The following is a 25,567-nucleotide window of genomic DNA, read 5'->3' as shown; positions in this document are numbered from 1 at the left end:
CCACAACCATCGTGTCAGGAGAGATGCTCAATCTCTCCTGCCGCGGTTTGTGGCAGTTCAGGTAGAGGGATGATCGCATCGCGGCAGGGGAGATAGCCAATCTCTCCTGCCACGATGGTTGCGGTGGGGGGGTGGGGGTGGGAGGTTGCTGGGCTGCTGAGCTGATTGCACCAGCCGCTATCAGCTCAGCGGGCCCTTTTTCGGCACTTATACCTGTTTTGACTTGGTCTTAGTCTGGTGTTTGGACGTTTTAAAGTTTTAATTATGAGCCCCATACAGTATATACTTCTTTATGCTATTAACCTGTAAAGGAATATAGGTACCTATGTTCCTTTAGAGCAGCTCTTCCCAAACTGTGGGTCATGACCTCAAAGGAGGTCCCAAAATCTAAATTTGGGGGTCCATAACTTAGGTGTGCTCTACATAGATGCATCATTACTCTGCACCTCCAGGGATCACACAATCACGGGATCACAACCACAAAAAAAGATCAGGAGCCACTGCTTTACAGAATAGATACCATATAGGTACCCTCCAGGCTCCTATATACAGGCACACTGATACAGAATTATTCTGTGGATCTGCATAACTCAGGAGTCAACTTGTAGCTATGAAAACAGAGCTTTACCTTACTCCCTTAATTATAAATACTTTGTTGGAGTGTTGCGCCTCCAGCTTGCTCATCATGTCGTACAAGTCATGGTTCAGCTGCAAGAAATACAAAAGAATGAAACATCATGTCTCTAAACACAGATCTCCATGCTCAGCATCCATTTATTTCTGAAGAGAGGAATAGCTAAAACTTATCCTCCAGGAAGGAGCTATGCTGGGAAGGCTGGTGCCCACGATGACCATAATTCTCCACAGCTGAAAAACTGGATTATGTGAGTATCGTGTCTTGGTGGTGCGTTGGCACCCGTCCTCCTGCTCCTTCCCGATCCCCCCCGGCTGCACGTGTTCATCCCTTCCCCCATCATCAAAATCTTTTTTTCATATCAAGCAGTGTTATGGGGTAAGGATTTAGAACAATTGCTTTTGCTTACTGACACTTATGGGGAATTTAGGAGACATCTAAAAACATATCTGTTTTCGAAGTATTTAGGTAGCTAATTCGTAAAAATTTTATTATGCACTATTTTGATCATTTTATTGTCTCCAATTATTGGCTTTTAACTTTTTTAGTTCTATTCAACTTCTTTTATTGTTTTTTTTTTAAACTATTGTAAACCACATAGAACTTTACCGCCTTGCGGTATATAAACTGATTATTATTATTTTCCCGGCGAAAGCAGCATCATGAACTTTCTGCCTGCAATGGTGTTGGCTCTCTCTCCGATGTCACTTCTGGGTCCCGCACCTAGGAAATGATGTCAGAGGAAGAGCTGATACCAATGCGGGCAACAAGTTCTTGATGCCGCTTGCGCCGGGAAAATTCAAGAAGTACGGAGGAAGGGAAGGGGTGCACATGAACATGCGTGGCAAGGGATGGGGCGCCACCTCCCCCTCGCTAGGTCACTGGTGACACTACAACCCCAACCATAATCAACCATGATGGGGCTTCAACTTCTAAAATGACATATCAGTCCTGGGGGGATAGGATTTGATCTATCAAGTTTCTGTAGTTACAATCAAGGCAGTTTATATATTATACGAGGCAGCAGAGAGTTAAATGACTTGCCTAGAATCACAAGGAGCTGTAGTACAACATTAATAAATACATACATAATATCTTTGTGAGATTAATCACAATTAAAAATAAATAAATAATGCGAGGAGTTATGTAAGTTGTCAGTGAACGCCAACAGCTTAAAAACATGAATCTATATTCACTCTCTTGATGTCTCCATTATTGTGAATTTCTCTGATTAAGAGATCCAGGGTAAGTACAAATAACAGGGAAAGAAGGTATCCCTGTGGCATTCCTCTTTCAATGCGTCTGAATATACCCCATTTACCTTCATCTCTGCCACAGGTTCCCTATACAAGGGCTGGATCACTGTGAAAAAAGGTCCAGTTATATCATAAGATGTCAAAGCCCCATAGCTAAATCCCCAGTTAACCCTGCCAAAAGCCTTCTCCATATTAAAACTGATAAGCAGAAACACAAATAATCATGTAATTGAAAGCACAGATTAATAAACTTTTATGAGCACAGAAAAAAATTAGACATCCCACTCATAAATGTATTAAGGTTAATCTTTTCAGTGATACACAGTTGGAATGGTAGAGGGATCCCAAAGCACATGTAGCTACCAGGGGGTAGCTACATTGAGTGAGCCCAGTAAAATGCTCAGGGCCACCTAAAATTCCTTCTTCCCTTCTCCTTCTTCCATCTGGGTCCGACATCTCTCCATCTCACTTCCCGCACAGGTCTGACCTCTGTCTCCCTCTTCCCCGTTATTCCAGAAAACCCTTTGGGATGGTCATAGCAGAGGCAGTGCTAAAGGCTGCTTGCTGTCTGACAGGGTCTTTTCTCTGCCACAACCCATCTCTCTGATATAATTTTCTGCAGGCAGCTTGTGGCAGAGGAAAGACCCCACCAGACAGAGAACAGCTTTCAGTGTTGCCTTTGCCATGACTGGCTTGCAGGGTTTGCTGGAGTGGTGGGGAAGAGAGAGGTTCAAACTGTGAGGGGGAGTGGTGTGGAGAGACCCTGGCCCCAGAGAGGGTGGAGGAGGGGAGCTTGACTGACACTGTACTATGCAGGAGAAGAAGGGAGAAAGAAAGGGAAGATACACTGGATGGGGGGCAGCAAAAGGGAAGGGGAAGAGATAGTGAGAGATGCTGGGGGGAGCTGAGATGATAGAGAGAGAACTGGATCAAAGGGGAGAGAAGAGAGGGGCATAGGATGGACTGTGGAGAGAGAGCAGAGAAAGAGAGAGAGAGAGAGAGACTGGCTTGGGGGGAGAGAAATGGGACAGACAGTGGACCACAGAGAGGGGGAGAGAAGGTGGTATTCTGTGGGGGGAGGGTGCCAAATGAAGGGAAGAGAGGAGAGAAGCTGAATTTGGGGAGGGACAGGGACACAAGAGTTTGTGAGCCTGGACTGGAGGGAGCATGGGGCAGAGACACAGGGGGAAGATGCTGGACAAGACAGATAGAGGCACACAAGAAAGATGAATGGAAGACATAGAGGAGAGATGCTAAAATGACAGATGAGAGACACTAGGACCACAGCAACGCTCAGACAACAAAGACAGAAAAAAATGTTGTTTTTTAAAAATTCGTTAATTGTGATATTTCAGCTTTAGGAAATGTGCATCTTCCCTCCCCTACTCCTGTTCCTACTACCTAGGAAGTGATGATGTTATGAGGGGGGCCCATTCAGTTCTAGCTATGCCACTGGAACCCACTTTCAACAGAAGAAGGTGGAAAGTTAGACCAATTTCCTGTCTTTTAAGAGATCTCTAAGCTGGTTTATACTTGATAAAAATGAAAGGGCACCTTGCTCATTTCCTTGTAGAAGATATCCCTTAGGTTGGAGATGTTCTGAAAGATGGTTATGTAACATGCAATCCGGCTGAGGAAAGAAGACACAAACAACAAGTCTGAGAAAGTGTAAAGGGAGATTTTCTGCAATATGTGGGAACAGTGGAGAGATCTGGTCAGTGATTGTGCTTGCCCAGGCCATCTCAGAGATTCACTTGGGACATGTTTATTCAGCAGAATTGCAGTGAAGAATGCTTAAGCAGGTCAATATTTCCCCCCCTCCCCCCAAACTATATGTGTGTGTGTGGAAGGGGGGGGAGCTAAATGACAGCATTTAAACTATTCTTGATATCCAGCACCATTGTATGTACAGTATAGTCAGTAAAGAAACATGGATTTGATATACTGATTTTCTGTAATACAAACAAAGCAGTTTACATTTATTAATTGCAGGTACTTTCTCTGTCCATAGTAAGTTCACGATCTGTTTTGTACGTGGGTCAATGGAGGATTATGTGACTTGCACAGAGTCACAAGGACCCACAGTGCGAACTGAACCCAGGTCTCCTGGGTGTCAGGCTGCTGCACTAACCATGAGGCCTATTCCTCCACTCTGCCAGTGGTGCCACATACACACCATACCGACAGGTGGCAATATTCAGCCTTTTTCTGCACATCTAAGTTTTTTGTCATCCTAAATTAGACTGCTTGGCTGTATTGGGTAGCTGCTGAATATTGCTGGCTACCAATGTAGTTTGGCACAGACCCTTTTTTATTTATTTGTTCAATTTTTTAATCCTGTTCTCCCCAGGGGAGCTCAGAATGATTTATTCAGGTACTTAAGCATTTTCCCCTGTCTGTCCCTGTGGGTTCACAAGCTATCTAATGTACCTGAGGCAATTGGGGGTGTGGAGGATTAGGTGATTTGCCCAGGGTCACAAGGAACAGCATGGGTTTGAAACCACAACCGCAAGGTGCTGAGGCTGTAGCTTTTTTTTTTTTTTTTAATTCTTTATTCATTTTATATTTTATATCAAGTGCACAGAAAATATCAACAATTAAAATAATACATCACTTGAAAATCCACAAAATCTCCTTAAATAAGATTTATCCCCATCCCCCCACCATATTAATATCAGATAATATATATAACGTAATATAATAAATTATATCCTTCCCTTCATATCTAATAATGAAAATAATAATAATAATGAAAATCAACCCCCCACACCCTATATCAACTTTTATGTTAAACAGGGAAAAATGATAATTATTCATTACAATAGTTTATTAATGGCTCCCACACATCCTTGAATTTATTAAAATATCCTTTTTGAACTGCTAATGTTCTTTCCATTTTATACAAATGGCACACTGAATTCCACCAAAAACTGTAATTCAATCTTTTCCAATCTTTCCAATTATATGTTATTTGTTGGATGGCAACTCCTGTCAGAATCATTAAAAGTTTGTTATTATTAGAAGATATTTGGCTCTTAGCTCTCATAGACATGCCAAATAAAACTGTGTCATACGACTTTAATCACTGTGCCACACACTCCCCGCCTTCTGTCTCAGCACATTCTGGATATTGCTGGGACAGTCTGTATGAATTTTCAGCAATACCTTCTGTAGAGTGCTGCTGTAAGCTCAGAGATATAATACTTAATCCATATACAGTACAAGTCCAAAAATCCAGACGCTAGAAATCTGGACCCTTTAAAACTACAAACCAGACTGCCTGAGAATCTGGACTCTTGGGGAAAGAGAGAGAGAGTAGTACTAGAGCTTGTACAGTACACTTCTAGTATTGTATAGCCGATCAAGTATTGTATAACCAGAACCTGTACAACTTGTATAACCTGTACAACCAGAATCCTGTCTAACAGTACGTCAAGACTTGCATAATTAGACAGACCTGTTAGCCAGACAGTCATACGTGGCTATCAAGCCAGGTATTCCCAGACAAGTACTGGGTTTCTTTTTATTTATTTATCTATTTTTCCTCCTGTCACCCTCCCTCTCCCTAATCTCGCCCACCTCCCCCTTTATCCTCCTTCACCCCCTGACCTCATCCTCATAATCAAGATCCCCCCTTTAAAGATCGGAGCCATGGCTCTACCAAACTCCCATCAATGCGCACTGTTGCTCCTACTATACCTTATCTGCATCAGAATTTGTACAGCCAACCCTCGATATCCATCTCCAATACCAATTCACTACACCTTACACCGTGAAGCTAAGCCCAAGTTCCCTCCATTCCCACCATACAAACCATATGACCACCCAAAGCTAGGTCTACTTCCAACCACAACTCTACCATCCCCCCACACTCCTTCCAAGCCCCGCACTATAAAACAGCGGTCACTAAAAAAACTAGCCTACTCCCACTACCTTCCAAACGAAGTCACTGCCCATCAGAACCTACGTGGCTACTACCTAAACATAAGATCGATGAGGAACAAATCCATCTTGATCAAGGTTTGGCTGAACGAAATTAACCCGGACTTTTTACTACTCACAGAAACCTGGCTACTATCAGATAGCGACATAATTATCAAAGATTGTCTCCCCCCAGGCTTCAAGATTATAACTCTAGCTAGAACCTGGGGAAGGGGAGGAGGATTAGCAATAATCAACCAAGACCGCTTAAATTGCGCTGTTCTTAACTCTGAAGCTTCACCCAACTTAGAGATATTATCAGTATTGCTAACCTCAAAAACCCTAACAGCCTCTCTAACAACTATTTGGTTCTATGTCCCACCAAAAAAATGGAACCTAGCCAAGGAAGACTTCACGGAATTTTTGATAACCAACTCACTAGCAAGCCCATACAACTTACTATGTGGTGATATCAACATTCACCTAGAACAAACAGACCAACCAGAAATATTGGATTTTTGGTCACTCATCTCTCAATTAGACTACTTCATACCACCCCCAACCAAAACCCACCAAAAAGGTCATCAGTTAGACCTGGTGACTTTCTCCTCTAAAGAACCAATCAACCCCAAACTCCACTGGATAGAAGATAACTGGTCGGACTCCCTATGGTCCGACCACAGACTATGTAACTTCACTATTGACTGCCAGCAAAGAACCAACATAAACAATAAAACAAGAACTAATAAAACCCACACTTCCAGAGGTAAGATCGACCCAATAGAATTCTTGTCCCACTATGAGAATATCATTACTCAGAATGCAGAAACAGATCAATTCATGTCCTCATGGACTATGGACAGCACATTCATTCTAAACAAAATTGCCCCCTTAAAAACCCGCAGAATGAGAAACACAAATCTTGAGGGATGGTTCGACTCCGAGCTGCTACTACTAAAGAGAGACCTAAGAAAGTCAGAAAGACTATGGTCTAAATCTGGTACTCAAGAACACAGGGCTGTGTGGAGATCAAAAGTAAAAAGCTACAAAAACCTCACCAAGGAAAAACGAAAAAACTTCTACGCCCAAAAAATAGGAAACGTCACAAACAGTAGAAACCTTTTCAACCTGGTCAACGACCTCTACAACCTCGAGACACTCACGAACACCCGGGAGGATTCCAACTTAACAGCCAGCACCCTAGCAGACTTCTTTAATTCCAAAATACAAAAATTAAGATCATGTATAACGCCCCCTGCCAACCCCCACGGGGACTTCCCAATCCTCAATGACGCAAACACATCCAACAGTGTACTAGGGTCCAGAACCGACCTAAGTTGGGACCATTTCACATCCATAGACTGGCTATCCTTTAGCAAATACTACAACAAATACAACAACTCTTACTGCAGACTGGATACTTGCCCCCCAAATTTCATGAAAACTGCCCCAGCCCACTTCAAAGCCAACATGCTGTCATGGGTCAACGCTCTACTATCCGCCGGAAACTTCCCAGCAGAGCACGGCCACATCCTGATAACTCCAATTATAAAAAACTCAAAAGAACCTCCCAACATCCCATCCAATTACAGACCTATCGCCAGCATCCCACTAGTCAACAAAATAACTGAGGGGGCAGTAAATGCCGAACTCACCACATACCTGGACAAATTCGACATCTTACACGACAATCAATCAGGCTTTCGCGCTGGCCACAGCACCAAAACCATCATTGCCTCTCTACTCGACCACCTACACTCTCTCTTCAGCCAGGGCTCCAGCGCCCTAATCTTGCAACTTGATCTAAGCAGTGCTTTCGATCTAGTTGATCACACCATTCTCCTAAACTGTCGTGCACACATCGGCATCTCCGGACAGGTCCTCAGCTGGTTCAACGGGTTTCTAAAAAAATAGATCTTACAGAGTGATCAAGAACGACTCCTTCTCCCACAGCTGGGACAACTCTTGTGGCGTCCCCCAGGGCTCACCACTATCCCCCACCCTATTCAATATCTATCTCGTCTCCCTGGGAAACCTACTGCACAGCTTCAAGCTAAAATTCTTCATATACGCAGACGACATCACAATAATCATTCCACTAACCAGTTTCACCCCAGAGCTGCTCGACTCTATATCACACTTACTCAGACAGATAGAACTCTGGATGCTAGCCTATAAACTAAAACTAAACGCTGATAAAACTAAATTCTTCCTGGCCTCCCCCAATGATAAATTCAAAAATACCTCAATCCAAGTGAATGGATCAGACTTCCCCCTCGAACAAACCCTAAAAATACTAGGAGTCACCCTAGACAAACACCTCTCCCTTGAGAAGCACACTGATCTTACCGTCAGGAAATGCTTCTCGGCACTCTGGAAACTCCGCACCATAAAAAAATACTTTGATGACAACTCATTCCGACTGCTAGTACAATCCTCCATTCTCAGCATCCTCGATTATTGCAACATCATTTACCTAGGCGCCATGAAGAAAATCACCAGGAGACTAAAACTGATCCAGAACACTGCCGTCCGCCTGATATTTGGTCTAAACAAATGGGAACATATCACCCCTTTCTACCATAAACTGCACTGGCTGCCATTTGAATCCAGAGTGCTGTTCAAATTCGCATGCCTCAGCTTCAAATCGGTGTTTGGTCTATCCCCAAGCTACCTCACCCCCCACTTTAAATTAAATCACAACAATAAGAGCTCTCGCAAAATTCATCTGTTCGCCTTCCCCTCACTAAAACTATGTCCTCTCAAACGATTCGTTGACAAAAACTTCTCCTTCCAGGCGGCCAAACTAAACTCATGGCTTGCCCAAATTATACTTGACGCCCCCACTTACCTGGACTTTAGAAAAAAACTCAAAACTCACTTATTCCACGGACAGAATCCCTAACTCTCCCTCTCGCGGCTTCTACCCCCTCAATTACTCTTGAACCTCCACCTTCCCCCCCCCCAAGGTACCCTCCAAACCAATTAACTTCCCTGACCGGTATGGTTTTTTTTCCCTATAACAAAAACAAAAAAAACAAAAAAAAACCTATTGTACAATCTTGTATATTCCATGTACTATATTCCTTGTATATTACTCGCATATTCCTTGTATATTACTTGTATTATATTCCTTATATATTCCTTGTATACTCCTTGTATCTCCCTGTGAACTTCAACGACATGTATATTCCAAAAAATTGTTAATTCTAATGTTATCTCGTGTGTAATATTATTAACTGCTGTGAACCGCCTAGAACTCTCTGGGTATGGCGGTATACAAAATAAAGTTATTATTATTATTATTATTCTCCCTCCGTATTCGCTGTGATAGGGGATTAACAGACCCACGAATACAGAAAAACCGTGAATAACTTTTTTCATATGTTATTCACGGTTTTCTATTAAAAACCATCATGAATATGGTGAAACCGTGAATAACATGGTGGGAGCCCTGGCCTGTTTCTGAAGGAGAGGCAAAGCACAGTGAAGAAAGTGCTTGGAATCAGCGATTTCTCTATACAAACTGATGTAATTTGGGGGGAGGAGCCAGCAAGCTAAAAAACGCAAATAATCGAAACCACGAATGCTGAAACCGCAAATACAGAGGGAGAAGTGTAAATGTTACAAAATAGGAATAAATGAACATTAAAAACCAAATTTTACAGTAAAATCCCTATGTTTTCTGTGGCTCTCCTAATATGGTCTAATTCAGTGAGGTATATTAACTTTCTTTGTATGTTTTTCTGCAAATATACCCAATTTAATAAATAAAGCATTCAGTTTTTGTTAGTGAATAAATCAACAAAAATTGGCTTGTTCATCTCTTCTTTATTCCTTAAATTTTCATTTTAAAAAAGTACTATCTGAGAATATGGAAAATCCCAAAATCCAGACTGACCTAATCCCTGAGCAGTCCAGATTCTTGGACTTGTACTGTAGAAGCCGCTGCTAAATGCATAGCTGCTTTTGAATAATGACTTAAAAGTTCTTAAATGATTTCAATTCAGTTCTTTGTCAGGAGCTGGGAAAGGTTTCTCTCAAGCTGCACTGTTTGTCAACCAGTAGAGGTTACTCTTGTAGTGAGCATCTTCCCAAAATGCACTACACCAAATGCCTTGCTGTTCCCATACCTCCATTAGTCAGAGAGAATGACATGGTCCCCATCTCTGAGGATAACCACGGGAAATCATAGGGAAGAATCAGTGTATGAATGGGCACAACCACTGACCCTAACGCCTTGCATTGAAGAATGCTGGTGTAGAAGGACTGAGATTGAGACAGACACTAAAGAAATTTTGTCACTGTCAGTTGACCCAAAACTGGCTACTGTCTGCAAATACAGTTAGCAATTCTGTAATTTCCATGCTACTTTCAATGAAAAGCAGTCCCGTTACAACTAAGGTCTCTGTCTAAGGGCAACATTGCCCTATGAAAATTTAATAGAATTAATTAAACTTGGCATGTGGGAAGAGCATGTAAAAAGAAACATTGAGTTCAATAATGGGCCACATTGGAATGGAAGTTCCCAGAGAGATAAGCCTCCTCCCCCCCCCCAAAAAAAAAAAAATAAATAAAAAGGGCTCAATGCATTTCTGTGCGAACAAGGTCCAGCTTCTGTAGCATAGAAATTTAGCATAAAGTGAGACAGCAGCTAGGAAACTCCTCCATCCAAACTACCTCTCTCCATTTTCTACTCTCCCAGCCCCATAAACTACCCCACTCCACACACATACTCCTTTCTTTGCAGCTAACTGACCACTCCTAAAAGCCCTCATAACCAAATCTACCCAACAGAAATGTCCCACCTCAAACTGTATCCCTATCTCCTGCCCATGAAAGGGCTATTCTTTAAAGGCACCTATTTGGAGTCTTTTCTTTGGTGTCTGCTCTCCTTTATACAGTAGGATACCAGTTTGGCAGGGCAAATGCTCATACATGTCTATATTTTTAGGCACAATCACTCACAGTAGTCATACAGCGGGTGTAAATGCTCATGCGCAGATTGTTAATAAACACATAAATTTACATGTGAGGCCCCCCCCCCCATGCCCTGTGTATCCATTTAGACACCATTTTATAGAATAGTACTTAGCTGGCATAATAGGGTTATGATATGGCTCCAGAAAAAGGAGGATAGATTGTGATATCCAGGTTTTATTCTCATTGAAAACAATGGAAGCATGGAGGACAGAATGAGATATTTGGGTTTAACTTTCATTAAAAGCAATGGAAATAAAACCCAGATGTTTCAGTCCGTACTCGTTTTCCTGGAGCCATATAGTAACCCTAGCCAAATACATGCTAGTATTCTGGCACTGTATAGAAATAGCCCTTAACCACCCCACCCACATAAACTACCCCCCGCAAAATGCCCTCATCCTGCAAACTACCCCAACAGCAAAACTTTCCCTCTGCAATGGCTCCATGACCTGCAAACTGCCCCCCCCACACTATACCTCTGTAATCGTACCACCACTCCATTAACTGCCCCATTCCCCAAAAATATTGCCCTGCAACTACCCCTACACAAACTATCTTCATCCCCCAAACCTACCTTCCCTGCAATTGCCCCAACACCTTGCAAATTGCTTCCACTGCCCAAAGTTACAATCTATCCAAGCCTCCTCGCTGTACAGCCTTATATAAAGCTTGTTCAAAATAGGTTTCCCCTCAACACCAACTCCTCATGCCCTGAAGATAGCAAGAAGTCTCAAAGCTGGTGGTAATGAAAACAGATCCCTTCCAGAGAGACCATACTCCTGCACCAGCTCCTGGAAAAGAGATAATCCGATCCCCATCCTAGATCTGTCCTAGTGTGAGAAGAGATAATTTGGCCCAATTTAAAAATGTTCTATAGACCTGATTAGAGGGAAAGTCAGGTAGAAAAGGACATAAGAATTGCTGCTGCTGGGTCAAACCAGTGGTCCATCGTGTCCAGCAATCCGCTCCCATGATGGCCCTTAGGTCAAAGACCAGTGCCCTAACTAAGTCTAGCCTTACCGGCATACGTTCTAGTTCGGCAGGAACTTGTCTAACTTTGTCTTGAATCCCTGGAGGGTGTTTTCCCCTATAACAGCCTCTGGAAGAGCGTTCCAGTTTTCCATCACTCTCTGGGTGAAGAAGAACTTCCTTACGTTTGTACGGAATCTATCCCCTTTTAACTTTAGAGAGTGCCATCTTGTTCTCCCTACCTTGGAGAGGGTGAACAACCTGTCTTTATCTACTAAGTCTATTCCCTTCATTATCTTGAATGTTTTTGATCATGTCCCCTCTCAGTCTCCTCTTTTCAAGGGAGAAGAGGCCCAGTTTCTCTAATCTCTCACTGTACGACAACTCCTCCAGCCCCTTAACTATTTTGGTCACTCTTCTCTGGACCCTTTTGAGTAGTACTGTGTCCTTCTTCAAGTATGGCGACCAGTGCTGGATGCAATATTCCAGGTGAGGGGCATACCATGACCCAGTACAGCGCCATGATAACCTTCTCCGATCTGTTTGTGATCCCCTTCTTAATCATTCCTAGCATTCTGTTTGCCCTATTCGCTGCTGCTGCTGTGCATTATGCGGACGGCTTCATCGACTTGTCAACCAGTACTACCAAGTCTCTTTCCTGGGGGGGTTTCTCCAAGTACCGCAGCAGACATCCTGTATTCATGTATAAGATTTGTTACCAACATGCATCACCTCACCTTACACTTATCCACGTTATATCTCATTTGCCAGGTTGTGGCCCATTTCTCGAGCGTGTTTATGTCACGTTGCAGGTCTTTGCAATCCTTCTGTGTTTTCACTGCTCTGAATAACTTTGTATCATCCGCAAATTTTATCACCTCGCTGGTTGTAACAATTTCCAGGTCGTTTATAAATACGTTGAAAAGCACAGGTCCAAGCACCGAACCCTGCAGCACTCCACTCATGACGCTTTTCCAGTCCGAGTATTGTCCATTTACCCCTACTCTCGGTTTCCTATCTGCCAATCAGTTTTTAATCAACGTGAATATTTCACCCTCAATTCCTTGGCTCGCAATTTTTCGAAGTAGTTGTTCATGCGGGACCTTGTCGAATGCCTTCTGAAAATATCCAGATATACAATGTTGATCGGGTCACCCTTGTCTATCTGCCTGTTAACTCCCTCGAAGAAGTGCAGCAAGTTCGTCAAGCAAGATCTTCCTTTGCTGAAGCCGTGCTGGCTGGTCCTCATCAGATTGTGTCTGTCAAGGTGGTCATTGATGCGGTCCTTTATCAGCGACTTGTAGGGATGGAGGTCTGATAAGTTCTGATCCAGGGCATCAGAACACAGGCAAGGTCAGCACACAGGCAGTTCTGAACCAGGCCAGGTCGGCACACTGACCTAGGCCCTGTGTACGGATCTAGGCCTGTGTATGGATCTGAGGCCCTGTTTCTCATTCCCTTTCCCTCCTGCCACATATACATTCTAAGCAAGGACAAGATGCTGAGACATTTCTCCTCCCTTACTGTCACATATTAACCTGACACACATTTACCCTTATTCCTTATCTTGTTTAAGCATCCTTTATATGGGCAACAATCAGACTTTGCCTGAGCAGGCCTTGACTTAAGGCTATAAGGCTAATCAAGAGAGCTTAAGAAGTATGCATTATAAACTTTGGTCTGTCACATGCTATAGTAAGATTTAATGCAGTTTCAAGTTAACATAGCGGAGGAGTGGTGGGGCTGAGGCGTCCAAGGAGAGTGCAATATTTATTTATCTGGATTATTTTGGAGGTTTTGATGCATATAGTAAGATTTAAGACATATCAGAAATGTACACATTGGGAATCACTTTATTATTAACCATTATATGTATTCAGATGTCACGTGAGATAGTAACTTTGAGAAGCACATGAAATATGTAAACAATTGGCCTAATCCTCACTGTAAATGCATTATGAAATTATAACCTTATAGAGCATTAGCTAAGTAATTAATGAAGCTATGATTCTCAATAAAAGGGGGAGAGACCATCCATTTAGATCACTTCATCCCACTCTGAGCCTTGTGTGTGCAGCATCATTCCTACAGCGACTCTACCATCTTTCCCAGTACCGAGGTCAGACTCACCGGTCTGTAGTTTCTCTGATCTCCCCTCAAACCTTTCTTGAAGATCGGTGTAACATTCGCCACTTTCCAGTCTTCTGGAATCCTTCCCGAGCAGTTCAGCTATAACCCCTTTCAGTTCCTTGATTACCCACAGATGGATGCCATCCGATGCAGGGGATTTATCATTTTTAAGCCTATCAAACTGCCTGCATACCTCTTCTAGACTGACCGTCAACCCAGTCAGTTTCCCGTCTTCGTTTCCTGCGTAAAGCCTGTCGGCTTCCGGTATGTTGTGTATATCTTCTTTAGTAAATACAGATGCAAAAAATGTGTTCAGTTTGTTGGCGATGGCTTTGTCCTCCTTTAGCACTCCCTTTATTCCATGGTCATCCAATGGCCACACCGCTTCCTTCGTGGGTCGTTTCCCCTTAATATATCAAAAGAATGGCTTGAAGTTTTTTGCCTCCTTGGCTATTTTATCCTCGTAGTCTCTTTTGACCCCTCTTACCACCAGATGGGGGAACTGGTACCCTGATTTTGAGAGTAGATAGATTTAGATAGATTTTGAGAGTAGATAGATTTAGATCTATCAAGGGTTGGATTTAAAATCTGATTAAGATTGCCCGCCACAATAAGTGGTATTGAAGTCTCCTTCAGTCCTAGCTGAACCAAATGCTGGAAAAATTGGTGTGAGTAAACATTAGGGCCATAAACTATTAATAAGCAAAATTCTTTGCCCTGTAAACTAATATGGGCCAAAAGGTATCTGCCCTAAGCGTCTCATTGTACTGCAGAAAGGGCGCACTGTAAACCCTTATGCACCAATAAGAGTGACTCCTGCTTTCTTGTTTGGGGATGATGTATGGAGTAGCTCACCCACCCAGCTTTTACGTAGCTTTTTGTGTTCATCATCTGTCAGTCTTGTTTCTTGTAAACAAGCTAAATCTACTTGATGGTGTTTTAGTTGGGTAATACCTGAAACATTCCAAGATATTATATGGCATGGTCTGTCACCCAGGAACCCCAAGGGTTAATCTTCTAAACAGTTGACACATATTGCCATACCCCTGGGTGCCCAGCCCCTCTCCGGGGTATTCATCATCTGACTTCGCTGACACCCATTCTTATTCACAGTCACACAGAAGTCCAAAGATAGTTTCAAAATTTCCTACCAAAGCCAACCCACAACAGAAAGATAGCCCAAATCCCAGGAGTTCTGCTGTTCCTTATTTACGGTATTTCCCTTCCCGTCTACACCCCCCCATAGATATCCGCAAGTCATCTCCCTAAATAAGGAAGATAGGCTTAAGGTCATGTGAATGACGCACCTAGGGCTCTGCCTTCCTTTGTATTGGCATAACAGTGCCCACTCGTGCTACCAACGATTACCAATATACAAAATAGTGAACATAACCAGTATCAAAAATCTGATAACATCTATAAGTGGTTCACAGGGTAGAAACTGTAGATTAGGTAGCATCTATTCTCTGCTGAAGGTAGTATTAATGTAGTCTCCTGCTGCCTGTGCCTTGTCAAAGGACTTCTAAACACCATCGTGTTGAATTTTTAGCCCTAAGAGACAAGAAACATGCCACTTGCACTTTGATGGAACCAACCGCCAGGCTCTTCTTGAGCCTGTCCTCATGAAATATTAGGATCATGGATATTGGAACCTTAAAAGGCTCCACATTCTGCTTAGCACACCAGTGCTGAGACATTTTCTAAGCCTTAGCACAGGTTGCGACAGTCACTGGTTTCTTAGATCTTAGGAGGGTAGCTTTGACCACCTCCAAGTAGCCCTTCTGTGCTTAGGCCATGCGCTCAAGTTCCATGCCATAAGCTGAAAGCATTCCGGATCCCTCAGGGCAATTAGACCCTGCAAGAGAATAGTTGGAAGAAGTGGCACTTTGAGATACTTCACCCTCTGCAGCTGAACCAGATCCAAGTACAACAGTCGATGTGGCCAATCTAGAGCAACCAGGATTACCAAGCCTGGTTGAGCTGCTATTCTTAGGGATACATGTACAACAGCCTTTTCTCTGGCTAAGGTTGTACTAGAGTGTCCATGCTGGCACTTTCAGGCTTGAATCTTTCACTGAAGAATAGAGACTTTTTTTTTTTTGACTGCTGATGCCATTAAATCACACGTCAGATGCCACCAGCACCTTACAATGCTGTCAAAGACCTTCTGGGACAAAGACCACTCCCCTGGGTCTAGGGTCTGCCGGCTGAGATATTTGGCCTGCACATTATTCACTCGTGCTACATGTGCTGCTGAAAGAGCCTGTAGGTGGACTTCTGCCCAGTGAAACAACAACTGGACCTCCAGTCTCAATGGAGCACTCTTGGTGCCTCCCTGGCTATTGACATATGCCACAGCTGTGGCACTGTCCGAGAGAACCCTGACCACTTTGCCTTCCACAATATTCTCCAATGACTGCAGTGCTAGATGAATGGCTCACAGTCTTAATCTGTTGATGGTTAATTTCCTCTGAGAGGAACTGGATGACACTCACAATGACTCCCAGCCATAAAGACTGGCATCTGTTATCAGGCTCATACAAGACAACATGTGGAGAGGCAAGCCTTTAAACAACAACTCCAGCTGGATCCACCAATGCAAACTTTGGCATTCCTCTGCCATCCAGGTCAGTGGCATCTGGAGAAAATCTATCTGTGGAAATGAGCGGGATAATAGCATAGATGAGCTTTCGCCCAAGGAACCTCTATGGTTGCTACCATCGACCCCAGCACCTGTACATAGTGCCAAGCCGTAGGAGCTGGTATTGCCAGGATCTCCATAACTTTGGATTCAGTTTGCATGGCTCTGGAAGAAAAACACAGCTTTTTACCATGTTGAAGCAGATCCTCAAATACTCTAGGGAATGTGTCTGCTCCAGGTGGCTCTTCCAAAAAATTGATGATCCAGCTGGACAACTTGCACCACTGCTTTCTCACTGTCGGCCTTGGACAAAGCTTTGATCAGCCAATTGTCCAAGTATGGATGAACCTGGATCCTTACTTTGTGCAGGTGCGCTTCTGAAACCATCAAGGTGTGAGGTGTGAGGTGCCGTTGCCAGACTGAATGGGAGTGCTAAGAACTGGAAAGTCTCTCCAGGACATGGAATCTCAGGAACTTTCTATGAGCTGGAAAAATAGGAATATGCAAGTAAGCCTCCGTCAAATCCATCGAGGCTAGAAATTCCCCCAGTGCCACCAAAGCTATGACCAAATGTACGGTCTCCATCCAGAATCGGGGCACTTTCAGTGCTTCACTGACAGTCTTCAGATCCAGGATTGGCCTCCTGTTGTCCGAGTCTTTGTTGGACACGATAAATTATATAGACTATCTGCCAAGCCTGATTCTTCGGTCGGTACAGGTTCTATGGCTTCGACCTTGGCTGCTTTCTCTGGCCATCCGGCCTGAGAGTCCACAAATAAGTCCAGTAGCAGATGAAAGAATTTGAGCTTGTAGCCCTCTCATATGATGTCCAACACCCAGCCTGTTCAATGTAGCTCTGGAGATAGAATAAGCACAGACCTTGCCCAAGACCCTGAACACGTCACAGAGAGCATCTGCTACATAATCCAACCCCCAAAATTAGCAATTGGGGTAAGCATCCTCCTCCTCTGATGGAGCCTAACGCAATATAGTATGGCAGTTGTGTGTAAGTAGAAAGCCACTACTGCTGCCTTCAGCCTCAAAGCCATCCAGGGTAAATCTAGCATGAATCAGGGGTAAAACAGCCCGAGGAGTCCATCTCTAATGATTTTAATTAAAATCGATATGTTTTTGAGGCAGATTGAGGCTTTCAAAATTGGGCTGAAAAATCCAAGATGGCCACCGTGGCAGCGTTTTGGCACCAAAAAACGGACTGGGAGAGCTAAATAAAAGTACAAAAAATTCAAGAAAGAGGTTTTTGGAGATAGGGGACCCAAATCCAAGCCCCAGATACTTCCAAAAATACAAGTAAAGACACCCCCCCCCCCCCCCGATATCTCCCATAGACTACAATGGATTGTACTCACAGTTCAGTGGTACTGTGCCTGCTTCAGTTGAAACAGAAGCAGGAAGGTGGAGAAGATCACTGCCTCAAACAAGCATGTAAAACATTCCAAATGCTTGTCCCTTTGGGCTGCCAATCAGACCATAAATTAGACTGAGACCCCACACCCCCACAGCTCCACACACATCATTGGGGAGGAGGGGTGATAGGGAATCAGCCAGGGACCTCTGAAGCAACAAGAAGCCTCAAAATCAGGATAAAGACCTGAAAATAACAAAATCAGAGCAGATTGAAAAGACACCTTCAACTCGCATGTAGGAGAAACTGAGAAAACAGCACAGCACAGCACAGTGATGCAGAAGGCGGAGCCAAAAAATGTAGATGGCGCCTTCTACACAAACTTGCGAGTAGAGGTGAATAACCCATTGGTTAAAGACTCATATGCCTTTTACACTAGAGCAGACAATAGAGATACAGTGGTGCCTCACACAACGAACTTAATTCGTTCCAGGAGCAAGTTTGTTATGCGAAAAGTTCGTTATGTGAAACGCGTTAAGCGCAGTGACTAACGACTGCCTGCAGTGCCTGCGCGGAAGGATGCAATACATCGGCAGCGATCGTGGAAGCTTGGGCGACTTCGTTGTGTGAAACGAAGTTCGTTGTATGAATCATGAAATGAAGTTCGTTGTGTGCAGCGTTCGCTGTGCGAGGCGTTCGCTATGCGAGGCACCACTGTACATGCAGAGCACATGTACAAAACATCAACAAAACAGACATAGCACACGGGTAACACAGAAATGCATGTGCTCTCTCATTGTCATATATACATACACATACATGTACACCCATATATGCAGGAATTTGGAAATCATTCCATGAGCCATGCATCACATGCTTTCCACACTTGTTAATTTCTGAAATTCTGCAAAGGCTGTCACATACTTGACTCCAAAGGTTAATTACTGTGTATGAATGACCTGAAAACTAGAAGGGATGTTTCACTATGGAACAGTGGCTTAGTAAGGGGGGGTGGGAGTGGGGATGGGCCACCATGGGCGCCACCTTAGTGGAGGCACCGGCACTTCTCCATCCCCCCATGCCATGCTCACTGCCTCCTTTCCCTCCTCCCCGTACCTATTTAAATCTTCACCAGCATGAGCAAATTCTCTGACCTGCTGCTCGCGCTGGCCTGGCTCCCCTTTGAAATCACTTCTGGTTGGTGGGGCCAGGAAGTGACATCAAAGGGAAAGCCAGCGCCGGCGTGAGCAGCTGGCTGAAGAAGCTGCTCATGCTGCCAAAGATTTAAAGAGGTATGTGTGTTGAGGGGGGCAGGGAAGGAGCAGGGCATGGAGAGGAGGGCACAGCGGCGGGTGCCACCACTCCGGGAACCTCCTACCCTCGCTACGCCACTGCAATAGAAGTGACTCCATACCCTTGACCAGACTCCTAGACAGGGCTACCAGATGTCCGGATTTACCCAGACATGTCCTCTTTTTAGAGGGCATGTCCGGGTGTTCGGACGGCTTTTTAAAACCCAGCACTTTGTCCACGTCGGGAGGGCAGACCGACGATAACAGGTTGAGGGGGTGGAGCTGGGGGCGGGGTGGGACATGGCATACTCGGAATGGGGCAGAACTAGGTGGGCCTGAGGGCAGGGCCATGAGTCCAGATTGTTTTTTAGTTCAATATTTTTTATTAATAAGAATAAAAAGCAGTTAAAATACATGTGGAGGGGCATAATTGAAAGGGACGTCTAAGTCCGTTTACGTCCATATCGCAAGTCGTCCAAAGTTAAAAAGAGCCTAAGACACATTTTGAAAAGATACGTCCAACTTTTTTTTACTTTCGAAAATCGTCTAATTATACGTCCTGCTGATCTGATCGTCCATGCCACTAAATCGTCCATCTTTATACCACATTTCCGTCCAACTTTCCGTCCAAGTCCAAAACGCCTAGAACAAGCCCTGTTGGACGTGGGAGGGGTCTAAAAGGTGATGGACTGCACACCCAGACATGCCACCTAAATAGTGGGGTACCTTACAGGGCACTGTTGTGAACTTCACAAGAATGGTGCCATGGCTTCTCCTCACTACAGCTCCCTTATAGGTGATAGTAAACCCTCCAAACCACCTCCAGAATCCCCTAGACACACTTATCTACCACCCCAATAACCCTTATGGCTGCAGGAGCCACTTATATGCCAGTAAAAAAGGGTTTTGGGGGTGTATAGGGCAGTGCACATGTTTAAGTTTCAATGCAGTGATTACAGGGGCTTATGGGCATGGGTCCTCCTCTCTATGGGTCCCTAACCCACCCCCAAGACAACTTAAGCTGCCTCTGTGATGGACAACTAGGCTTTCCTATGCCCTGCTGCCAGGTGATGATGGTCTGGAGGCTGAAATTTAAAGTTGTGAATAAAATTTTTATGGGGGTGAGGGGGGGGTCGGTGATCACTGGGGTAGCGTGTGGGGGTCAGTGTTATGTGTTTTCAGTGCTTATCTGGTGAGTTTAGGTGGGTTTTTGTGACTTAGACCATGTTTTACATGGTCTAAGTCACAACGTCCAAGTTCCGTCGATCCTGGGCTGTATAACTTTCGGTTATACATGCTGTACGACTAACTCTAAGCCGGCCCACGTCCCGCCCAACTCCCGCCCTCGACATACCTCCCGAAACGCCTCATTTAGCTTTGGATGTTGAGCAGCACTATGAAGGCCTAGGTCGTTTAGAAATATGTCCAAAACCTGTTTTTATTTTCGGCCCTTGGACGTTTTTGAGAAATGTTCGTCAAAGTGCCAACTTAGGCCGGTTTTTGGACGTTTTTCTCTTTCGATTATGAGCCCCATTCTGTATAACAAAGATACGTTCAAAATGAGTATACAGATCATAAAGGTAAAAAATGACATTGGATCTAACTATAATAGAACACAACAAAATGGATGACAGCCCACAACATGTTATATTATATAACTAAAATATGGTAACCCTACTCCTAGATATACTGCAATATTTACTCTAGTACTTGGATGCTTACTGTGTTACCTGTTGTACAGGACTGGCAGCTCCTCCCGCAGTTCCCTGTTAAGATTTTCAAATACAGTCTGAGCTTTGTTGAACTCTTCCGCTGCCTGCATGAGAGAAAGTGCTCAGAATGATACCAGACCACAAAGAGGTGTGTTTAAAGGCTATAGGTGCTCTCAACCCAGTCTTCGTGACGCACCAAGCCTGTCTGATGTTCAAGCAGTCCACATTGAATATTCATGAGTCAAATTTACATGCACTGCCTCCCTGAAAACTTGAATGACTTGATGTGTTCTGAGGACTGGATTGAGAACCCATGCTAGATTCTCATCTTCACTGTGAGTGTGCAGTGGTGCTATCTGTTGGCACAATGAGCAGAAAAGCCAGAATAATTGGCAGTTTTTGAGCAGCAAAAGCTATGATATTTAATCTAATCTAGTATTTCTGAGTTGCGTTATGCCTAACGGGACCGTCCCGTTTTTAATTACCTTGTCCCGTTTTCGGAGCCCAGGATTTCTCCCTGCTTTCCTGCTGCAGCGTCTGCACTGCACATGCGCCGGGCCCACGAGCCTTCCTCCGCCCAATGTCAATTCTGATGTCAGAGAGGAAGTTCCGGGTCAGCCCGGAACTTTCTCTCTGATGTCAGAATTGGCGTCAAGGGGTGGGAGTGGGGTAAGGCTTGTGAGCCCAGCGCTTGTGCACGGTACACTGGGCTGCAAGAACTCAAAGCAGCCATTCAGGGAGGGGCTTAGTGCAGGGCAGGAATGAAGAAAGCTCGGTCCTGCCCGGTACACCACAGGACCACCATTCAAAAAAGGTACGTGGGGGCAGGTGGGAGGGAGGTAAAAAAAATTGACAGTGTCGGCCGGGACAGGAGGGATCCCTGTCTGTCACTTGTGACTGGTAAACTAGAGAGTTGCGCTGGGACAGAAATCCCACCTGTCCCTGTCAGAATCCTGACTTCAGCCTAACCCCTGGTAAGCCAAAATGACCAGATTAACCAGAGTGCCTGGAATGACCTAAGTGTAGGGTAACCAGATTTTCCAAATGGAAAATCCAGACACCCTAGACTCACCCCCAGGCCTGCCCCATTCCATCCATCTCCGCCCCGTTATACCCCAGTCCTGCCCCAATCCCGCCTCAGCTCCATTGGCTTCAGCCTAAACCCTGGTAAACCAAAGTGATCAGATTAATCAGAGTGACTGGCATGATCTAAGTGTAGGATAACCAGATTTTTCCAAATGGAAAATCTGGACCCCCCCTAGACCTGCCCCCGGGCCCATCGCTGCCCTGTTACGCCCCAGCCCCGCCCCTCCCCCCTCCCCCCGCTGCCTGCTTGATGGTGATTTGTTGGAAGCTTTTCAAAACCAGGACAAAGTGCCTCAAAAGGAGGACATGTCCGTGGAAATCCAGATGTCTGGTAACCCTACCTAAGTGTCTGGAGTGGCCTGAGTTGTTCATATTAGGATTTTGCAATGCTTAATTATCCCAGAACTGGGTAGTTTAACATCTCTGCAAATGAGCACTTGGACCTACAAATTTAGCCAAAAGGACATTTACCTTGGCGATTTTGATTTCATCTTTCTTCTTGGCATTCTGCAGAGCCTCCAGATGGTGTCTGGCAATGTCATAATCTACCAGCTTCCGGGCACGTTTGGCGATGCGCTCCTGTGCGGGTGATAGCCAAATCACATGATTGGTCAAACAGAAACTAAAGAGGAAGTATGGCACTAATATCTCCCTACCTTTGTACATGATTGTGAAATAGCTTTACAGGCATGATGACTCCTTTATGAGAGCCAGATGGAGGGGAATAAAGAGCAGGGCCAAGCATGATGGCTCTTTAAAGGGATGGGAGAAAGAGAGGGGCTCAGTAAGGAAGGAAAAGAGAATGCATAAGTTTTCTTAGGCTTCCGCGGCTGGTATCATGATTGTTGCAGTTTTCTGGGTCTTGCCACATCGCAGTAGGTAGAGCTGATGTTTCAGCCCTCATGCTGTGGCCTTCTTCAGTGTGTGCTGTGAGGTCTGCAGTTTGTCTGTACATATAGAAAGCCCCAGCCAATCAGGTTTGAGGACCCACTATATATAAAACAAACTGCAGACCTCAAAGCACATCCTGAAGAAAGCCACAACATGAGGCCGAAATGCCAGTTCTACCTACCCAGATGCGGTGAGATCTTGAAAATGCAACAATTAGAAAGCATAATTCAGAACAGACTGCGCCCACCACAGAGCTGCCAGGTTACCCATTCCAGAGAGAGACTTTTTGGCCGGTCCTGGTTTTAAACTTATATCCCAAAGCAGTGTAGTATTTGTAGTCCATGATTCTACCCACTGAATTCAATGCTGCAGGTCTTATAATGCACCAGGATGAGGTTGGTAGAAATCTAGGACTAGCTACAAAGATTTCCTTCTGGAATGGGTAACTTAGCAGCTCTGCCACCAGGAGAAGGGGGCTCACATGTAGAAACCCCACATTGGGATCGCAATGACAGGCTGCACCTTAACTTCATGAAATTGGTCCTTATAGTTCTCCATGATTGTCACTGCCTGATCCGAGAGCTTCTCCTCATAATCTTTCCAAAGGAGGTCATTGTTCTGTAGGGGAAAAATAAACAGAAACACAGCCTAAGTCACATACTACTGAAAACCACGAGAGCTCCCGAACTTCTTGCACCATGTGACTCAGGCTTGAAGAGAGCCAGAGTTGTAAGAGGGAAGCTGTAATTATGTGGTTTTGATGCAGCTGAAGCTGGCCAGGTGTGGGCTGGATAGCAGCACTTGTCAGGTTGGATTCTGGGCTGGCCTGCAGGCTGTAGCTTGGACAAGCCTGTTCTAAACTTTTATGTGTGTAATGAGCATGAAAATATTACTGCCTGTGTTAAAGATTGTCCCTTTCTGACTAGCAGCCAGTACTCATTAGAAAGAACAAGACTACAGGGTCTATATTCAACATATTTTAACTAGGTAGAATTGGCTCCTGGATAGTTTGATCACCTGTTCAAGACTAACCAATCATTTTCATCTGCACCTAACCAATTAGAACTGCTGAAAATAACCAGTTAGCACTGAACTCAAAACGGATTATTAAGTCAGCATTTGGCTAGTTGTGCTGATATTTATAAGTTAGCCAGCCAGGTTAACTGCATAAATAGTACCACATAGAAGTCAGTCCTATCCTTATGCAGTAACCCATAGCTGGTTAAGTCTGGAATATCACCCTTAACTGACTATGTGTTAGCTTGCTCAGCAAACCTGGAAATTCAATGTCAGTGCCTGGACATGTCCCGGTATTGAATCTCCGGATTTGCCACCATAAGGTTACTATATTTTGTTCAATAAAATCGCGGACACATGGCCCTGCCCCGTTCTGCCCCTGCCGCATTTTGTAAATTTCTGGTCAGTGTCTGGGGGGTCCTACAAGCATGCACGGACACATGTGACATCATCCGCACATGCTCAGAGGCCCTCCAGACACAGCCAGAGCTTTGCAAAACCTGGACAACTGCTGGGTTTTGGAAAGTCTGTCCGGGCACCCAGATAGGCCTCTAAAAAGAGGACATATCTGGGTTTTCTTGGACGTCTGATAACCCTATACCACCAACAGCAGGCAGCAAAATGCTGATTACAACTGGCTGAATATCGAACCTCTACGTGAGTATCTCTTTTCTAGCCAAGAGAGCTGCTGCAAGATTATTGGGTGCCCTAGGAAAACCTTTAAGGCCCCTCCTCCCAATTAATTTTCAGGTCCTTTTTTTTCACTCAGAGAATAGTTAAGCTCTGGAACGCGTTGTAAGAGGTTGTGGTTAGAGTGGATAGCGTAGCTGGTTTTAAGAAAGGTTTGGACAATTTCCTGGAGAAAAGGTCCATAGTCTGTTATTGAGAAAGACACGGGGAAGCCACTGCTTGCCCTGGATCGGTAGCGTGGAATGTTGCTACTCCTTGGGTTTTGGCCAGGTACTAAGGACCTGGATTGGCCACCGTGAGAATGGGCTACTGGGCTTGATGGTCAATTGGTCTGACCCAGTAAGGCTATTCTTATGTTCTTATAATTAAACTCTACCATCATAATCATCAAACAAGAGGCCTATTCAAACATATAACTGCACATCATGCTTTTAAATATGAAACATTATTTTGCAGATAAAATGATGCATTGATGGTTCTTGGAATTTGTGTAGCTGTTTGTTCTGCTTTGACTGCAGCCGCTTTTGATTGCCCCTCTATAAGCTGCTGCCCTAGGTGACCACCTAGTCTGTCTAATGCTGTGGTATTCAATGCAAGGAATGTAGGACAATGGTGCCTACAGGTAGGGTTACCAGATTTCTTCATTAAGAAAAGAAGACATGTGTCTCCACCCCATTCTGCCTCCAGCCCAGCTCAGCCCCACCCCCACTCCAAACCTTTTCTCTTCTTCCCTGAGTCTGGGCCGCATCTGGAGGGCCTCTGAGCATGCGTGGATGCACTGCATCCGCTTATGCTCGGAGGTCCTCCACATGTGACCCCGAGCTCAGGGCTTTCCAAAACCCAGACAAACTGCCAGGGTTTGGAAAGTCCATCCGGGTACCCGGACAGTCCTCTACAAAGAGATTGTGTTCTGAATTTAGACCGTTTAAAAAGCTGCTATAGACTCATCTATTTGTTAAAGCTTTCTATAAATAAGGACATG

The 25,567-nt window shown here is 44.5% G+C and overlaps 1 protein-coding gene across 1 annotated transcript in view; it reads right to left on the bottom strand.

Moving 5' to 3' along the window:
- Positions 1–25,567, bottom strand: part of BIN2 (bridging integrator 2) — a 110,709-nt gene that overhangs the window by 32,620 nt on the left and 52,522 nt on the right. The window contains exons 5-9 of the mRNA XM_033939969.1: positions 23,401–23,496; positions 22,459–22,566; positions 20,920–21,005; positions 3,445–3,520; positions 629–708 (exon numbers count right to left, since the gene is read on the bottom strand). Of these exons, the coding sequence (XP_033795860.1) occupies positions 629–708; positions 3,445–3,520; positions 20,920–21,005; positions 22,459–22,566; positions 23,401–23,496 (446 nt within the window). The remainder of the gene's footprint in view (positions 1–628; positions 709–3,444; positions 3,521–20,919; positions 21,006–22,458; positions 22,567–23,400; positions 23,497–25,567) is intronic.

This window comes from Geotrypetes seraphini, chromosome 3 (assembly GCF_902459505.1).
Source record: "Geotrypetes seraphini chromosome 3, aGeoSer1.1, whole genome shotgun sequence".
NCBI lineage: Eukaryota > Metazoa > Chordata > Amphibia > Gymnophiona > Dermophiidae > Geotrypetes > Geotrypetes seraphini.
Note: the sequence above shows the minus strand (reverse complement) of the source record. Positions and strands in the feature narration are given on the sequence as shown.